Below are 6,458 nucleotides of genomic sequence, written 5' to 3' on the forward strand. Positions count from 1 at the left end.
GCATCGATTAATATAATGTATCACTTCATAATGCAAAGTCATTCCCTATCTTCAGGCTCTTAAAATAATCCATTTCGCCTATTCACCAAAGTCGACTCAATAAAAGACAAAAGCTCCCTTTGATAAGAAACTTAGCAAGCGATCAACTTTTTCTCGTCGACACAGGCAACATTTACGAGGATGTATTTTCAAAACAACATCCAAACGTCATTATGCTCTATTAATATCGCGCCTTCGTCATATCCAAACAATTTTCTTTTGAAACAATTTAACACTTGTTGCGGTCTATGTAATGCAAAAAGAATTTTCATTAGCATGACTAGTTACCACGTAAACACCTCAGGCGATCATAACATTTCATGATAAAAGCGCGCTCGTTGGATGTTGTTTTTTCCGTGTATTGAGGTGTGGCGTTGTTGAGCGCTCCTGAACTGAAATGGCGTGGCTGGTTCATTTTTGTTTGCTCTTGCTTCTAAATTCGCCTGGTAAGTTCCGTTTTTATTTCACGTTGTTTATTTCACGTGCAGCTGCATGCATGAACAGCCATCAGTTAACTTGTTAGCTGTTGTGACCAAAATATACGTAGTTATATTTGGTTGAACAAAGACTTGTAGACGCTTTGGGGGAACAAGAAATACTACAGTTAGGAGTTAAATTTCTCTTGGAAGTTAGTAAACCAGATAAGCTAATCCTAAGCATAATTTAAACACTAACTATCTCAATAACTACACATATTGTTATCGAATTAGCATGCTTGTCACAGTCACTAAACGTGAAACGTATATGGTGATATAAAATTGGGGAAGGTTGACAGACTTTGTAAAAAGGTGCAGCACTGGCCACACATAATCTTTACAAGTACGTGTTGACAAAAGCGAATTAAACAACTGCCAGAGTTTAAACTTAAGTCGTTTGTGGATCATTTCACGGTGAAAAACGTATGCCGTGAGTTGTCTTTGTTCTTGGGTCTGTGAACCGTGAAGTAAAATGAAAAACAAAACTTTAGAAAACATTGATGAATATAACTAGGAACTAGATGATTTTCTCGAGCTGTATAGTGGAAAACTTAGGGATATCTTTAGTGTCGTTCCTAAAGTACTTTATAAATAACACATAACTTCGAGAAAAATTGGAAAAATAAGCGAGAGTACATTTAAGTTTTCAAGGCTGTAGGAAGAGCCAATAGACGACTATCCATCGTTTCCAGCCGTAAGTTTATCACTCATGCTTATTCGCATTTTGGAATTACCAGTGTTTGACATGCTCTCAGCCAATCTGATATTAGTGCTTTTGTGTTTTTTCGCTTTTTTGAACGCTGACTCACGATATAATGATCAACAATAAGTGCACTAAAAGCTACTTAGGACGTTGTACATTATTTGATAACAGGAGTTTTTGCATCTTTTAATTTGGTGCAAAGAACAATATAGAGCATGAACATAAATGATTTCACAAGGTTTCTCGAGCAATTTTATAATCAGTTTAAAAAACGCGAATTTATGCAGTTTATAGGACAGATTACTACTATGATCCTTTTGAGAATGAAGGATAAGCAATACATCATTCATATCGCATTCCAAGATGAGTTGGGGTTTTTTGGTTCAGTTCAAACGACAACGATTCGTGTAACGGTGCATGTGCTAACACAATACATCCGTGCATGTGTAGGGAACATTCGAATTCCCTTTAATATTATTAAAACAAACATGACTATATTCAAATTATTTTTATACAGGGCTCGTTCTTACAACGATTTTTTATTTGTCTTCAATCTTTTTTTTAGAAAAAGCAAACATTTGAGCTACGCCTTAGTATCCTCTGCAGCATGACACCCATTCCATTCTCTGCCGGCTTCAATTGATGGCGTGCTTGATCTGTTGAAGCGCTTGTCACGAATTTCAAAGCTAAACGGAACAGTTATAAAACACAGAGCTAATATCACGCCATTCGCTATATTGCTCATGCATAAAGCAATGGTCGCATAAACAGATATAAACTACATGGAACTTGAATTATTGGTCAAATGTGTTACATTGTTCTATTTTCTTCTTCGAAGCATCTGAATGATTTGGAAGCAGCAAGCAATGCTAAAACTTTTGAACGGACGGCGTGGTTTAGTTCAATAATCTAAAATTTTAAATGCCATGCATTATTCAAGAACTAGGAACAACGTCATTCCGTGGAGCTTTAGAAATAAGGGAAAATAAACATTTAAAAACGGTAGTCGCTGGCAAATGCTTCCGTACGCAACAGTTTCGGTTTCCCTCAAACTCACAAAAGTGTCTCTGCACAACTCGCTGTAACAAGAAGAAGCCTTCTATTTTAATTTGTTCATGACATCGAAGCTCCAAATAATATTCTGTTTCCATAGAGTTGTGGTTAAAGGCTTTTAACTAATCACAATGAATAGAGTGTTTTCAGTTCAGTTAACATGTAAACGAAGTCCTGAATAATTAATATTTTTCTTTGCGCATGCTTTCGATTAGCCGTGACTATCAAGGAATAACTAAGCTGGCCTTTGCATTGCTTTAAACAAAAACTTCATCTCTGTGATTTTGGGGGCTACCTTATTTCGGTGTTTGTTTTTATTAAAGCCGTTTTAGGGCAGCAACACGATATAAAACAGTCAGCAGAGTACCGGTTAAGGGTCGATCTGTTAACGGCCTACGACAAAATGGTTCGTCCAGTGCTGCAGCCGACAGATGTGGTGAATGTCACTTTTGATGTGGAGTTTAACGCTCTCAGTGAAGTGGTAAGTTGGCCCTTGAGAAAAGTGATGCTTTACAACAATCCTCTCAAAATTGGTATTTACCATTCTGACGTCAGATCTACATGTACTCTAACTGCCTCATTTTAAGCGATCATTGGAGGTTTTCCCAATATCCAATAGATTCTTTGCAAATGTCAAGTAAGTGCAATATCTTATGAGCTTAACTGGCACGTTTCCCTGCAAGCGACCCAGGTCTCACGTACAGACCTTACATCAGCAAGGATTATTAAGATTACTCTTTGTTTGCTTCAAAGTTAGCCTGTTCCAGGCTCTCGGAAGTTGAAGGGGAGCCCAACTACCGACAGCCTGGAACAGGCTTCCCCAAAGTACAAAGGTATAAAAATAATAGATTAAAAAACCCAAAACTAGAATCTATATTATATAGGCTTTCAGAAAATATATACATTATTGGGGTTACCATTGATGGCTTGAACACAATTTCACTTGGAACGCAAACGCCAATTTTCCTTCTGTGATACCTTAATTGTCCAAAAGCGTCAAACGCCCTGCTACTGCGTGAATATACCAAGCTGAAATTGCTGTTGATTTTTTTTTTTTGCATCCTCACATAAACCTCGACTATGCTCAAACCAGGTTTATCTTTGGCTTCATTTAAATAATCGGCCAAAAATACCTCAAACTTTCCTCGATCCCTAATCGTGATGAAATCTCATTTAAATGTTCAACAAAGAAGACAAAATCCCCGTAGAAGGATTGACCTGAACTAAACGATTTCTTTGACGGTTTAACAGAAGAACTCTAGTTAGGAGTTTTAATTTATACCGTAAGTTAGACTTATATCCTTTACTTGTTATGTCTATAGACCTTTTTGAATCATCTTTGCAAGTATTTATCCGGTTTGAAACCAATATTTCTGCCAAACAATTCGCCTGAAATGCTAATACTGCAAATACCTAAATACACTGTAAAACTTCTTTATTTCTCAGAACAACAAGGATCAAGTTATAACCACGGACACCGTGATAACACAGGTAAGATTTGCTCTGTAAGATAGAAAGGAAATGATAAGCTGGTACACAAGACTGAAAAATTCCTACGGCGTCACATGAGGCAGATGTGTCGGCAAAATCTGTTCTCAGGGCTCAAGTTCTCTTTCTCCTTTTGAGATTATCATGAGTCAATTGAATTTGCAGATAGTCAAAATTAAAGTCATTTGTCTGGAAATGACTTCTACTCAGGTTAACGGATAACGGCTCTTTTCGGAACAACCCTCACCGCTACGATATCGCTATACAAACTATCACTGCAATTCAATTTTAGCGCTTCTCTATAAGAATGGTACTGTGTCTTAAATTAAAAAAAAATACTATCGAGCTATGCTCAGCTGGTTTCTTATCAGAACCAAAACAAAACAAGGTTAAAAATACCCGACTAATTTTTGTTTTCACTGGTAAATAGAAATGGAACAACCCATACCTTCAGTGGGATCCTTTTAGTTATGACGGAGTAGAAAAGATTCTTGTGGATCCAAAGGAAATATGGGTACCAGACATTGTGCTGGATAACAAGTAAGTCAACCAGTTCTAAGGTTAACAGTATATTTAAGCCTTGGACATCGAACTACCCTCGCTGTGCAAAACTGAATTACATTACCAAAAAACAATGCCAGCTAGAGACAATCGAAATTCAGAAGAACAGGGCCTTACCTAGGATTATTTGCGGGAGCAACTTCTACACACCTTTGGTTTTCTTGGCTTCCCCCCCCCCCCAGCTATGTACGGCCCTGAAGATCGCATGCTCCAGTTTTTACTATAAGACGCATTTAGCTAAATAGCTAGGTTTTTCAAGTAGGGTTTGTATTCTAAAGACCACTTTTTTATTTGCTTTCAGTGCTGACGATTTGATCGTTCAAGCAGGCCACTTGGAGAAATTTAAAAGTTGGGTGCTTCTGAAGAACGACGGGTCGAACACGTGGCTGTCGCCGGCAACCTTTAAGAGCACGTGCAAGCTCGATGTACAATTCTTTCCTTTTGACAAACACAGATGCAGCATGGTGTTTCGATCGCTGACGGCTGATCGCACACTTATGGACATCTACACCAAAAACATCGAGAGCGATGATCCCGAGAAAGGTAGGAACACATTAAAATTGGCAGACGTGCCTTCCTTCAGGGGCTTGTTATGTTAGTCGGGATTTTAAGGGACGGCGTAGCCTAGTAGATAATGCAATGGACTGGCTGCAATCTGGAGGTCCCTAGTTTAAATCCTCCTTCATGTTAAGATATGGAATTGTTTTCGGTGGTCCCGAATTCAATTCCTCCAAGCTTTGTAAACAGCCAACCAGTATGTACTCTGCCAGGTGGGGTTGTAAACTATGTTATGTTTGTTTTTAAATATTTGTTTTATATGCAGGGCCCAACAATAATAAAACCGTGTACAAATAAAGTTACTTTTTTACCTTTTAGATAAGACAAAAAAATGCTCGAAAACATGAAAAAAGATTTCTTTGTGTCGAAGGCATCTTTCAAAAACGTTTTATCGTGTCTAAATAAAAGATATTATTATTATTATTATTATTATTATTATTATTATTATTATTATTTTTTCATCAGCAGTTAAAGAGAATTTTCAACTGATTTTTGCTGAAAGTAACAAACCAAAATTTGAGTTACAGCGTAAAAGTGTCTGAGGAGAAAATTTTAGATTGACACGATAAAATTGTTGATTATAATTAGGTTACACCAAAATTGATAAACATGGAATCTACGAGGAAGGAAAATAGGAAGGAAGGAATATCTTTACTTGAGTGTCAGTCTGATTTCGTACCAATCCGCAGAGCAGATTGGTACTGACAGGACTCAATTATATATATTAGATTTTCTTGCTCTTTCTTCAGATCTCAAACTCAGCACCTCTAATGGTTACTGGACACTGAGGAGTATAGAGATCAAAACAGATGTGGTGACTAGCGGACGAGACTTCCGCGAGGTTGTCGTGTCGTTTTTCATTGGACGGAGACCAACGCACTTTGTCGTCTTCTCGATCGTCCCCTGCATGATCATCGGCATGCTGGTCCTTGTGAGTTTCTTCATTCCAGCGGAAAGCGGCGAGCGGATTGGACTCTGTGCAACCATTTTGCTGGCTGTCAGCGTATACCTCCTCGTTGTCACCGAACAGCTTCCAGAGCAGTCGGAAACGCTGCCTCTGATTGGTGTTTACTACATCGTGATCATGTTTGAAATCGGACTGGCACTGGCCGCGACTGTGCTCGTACTGATGGCTCACCACGCAACCTCAGAGCCACCTCGCATTCTGGCTTGCTTAACAGGTTAGTGAAGTAACTAACAGTTCACCTCCCAGCTGGAGCCAAGCCAATCATATTTACAAAGACAATGGCAATGACAACGGTAACGGCAACGACAAAGCTTATTGCTGATGATGACGATGTGATGACAAATTGAAGCGAGTATCGCCTCAAAAACCTTCATCTTTTATATATCTTTATATAAGCTATTTTAGGTTTCTGATTAGTACTACAAATATTAATTACTTGGTCCTGCAATTATAATATCAAGCAACTGTCCAATCATTGCTGAACAAGTTGTGGTCATAGTCATCGTGTCAATGGTAACCATAGCAACAGTAAAATCTTTTAAAAGCATCCTTAATACTCGCTTTAAGAACGCTTTTAGTGCTTCTAACTCAATAACGAGCTTGAGGACCCCAA

The 6,458-nt window shown here is 38.2% G+C and overlaps 1 protein-coding gene across 1 annotated transcript; it reads left to right on the plus strand.

The window, feature by feature from the left end:
- Positions 1-235: 235 nt before the first annotated feature.
- Positions 236-6,108, plus strand: LOC144639812 (neuronal acetylcholine receptor subunit beta-3-like). Its single transcript, XM_078499098.1, has 6 exons — positions 236-485; positions 2,595-2,752; positions 3,718-3,762; positions 4,190-4,299; positions 4,622-4,863; positions 5,628-6,108. Exons 1-6 carry the CDS (start codon positions 437-439, stop codon positions 6,062-6,064), a joined length of 1,041 nt encoding a protein of 346 aa, XP_078355224.1. The 5' UTR covers positions 236-436; the 3' UTR covers positions 6,065-6,108.
- The last annotated feature ends 350 nt before the right edge of the window (positions 6,109-6,458 follow it).

This window comes from Oculina patagonica, unplaced genomic scaffold (assembly GCF_052425735.1).
Source record: "Oculina patagonica isolate OP01 unplaced genomic scaffold, crgOcupat unplaced133, whole genome shotgun sequence".
In the NCBI taxonomy this organism is placed as follows: domain Eukaryota; kingdom Metazoa; phylum Cnidaria; class Anthozoa; order Scleractinia; family Oculinidae; genus Oculina; species Oculina patagonica.

Excerpts from the sequence above, each read along its gene's own strand:
- LOC144639812 (XM_078499098.1), top strand. The coding sequence starts at position 437 with ATGGCGTGGCTGGTTCATTTTTGTTTGCTCTTGCTTCTAAATTCGCCT. Across the intron at positions 3,763-4,189 it reads CGGACACCGTGATAACACAG|AAATGGAACAACCCATACCT; the intron begins GTAAGATTTGCT and ends ACTGGTAAATAG. Across the intron at positions 4,864-5,627 it reads GAGCGATGATCCCGAGAAAG|ATCTCAAACTCAGCACCTCT; the intron begins GTAGGAACACAT and ends CTCTTTCTTCAG.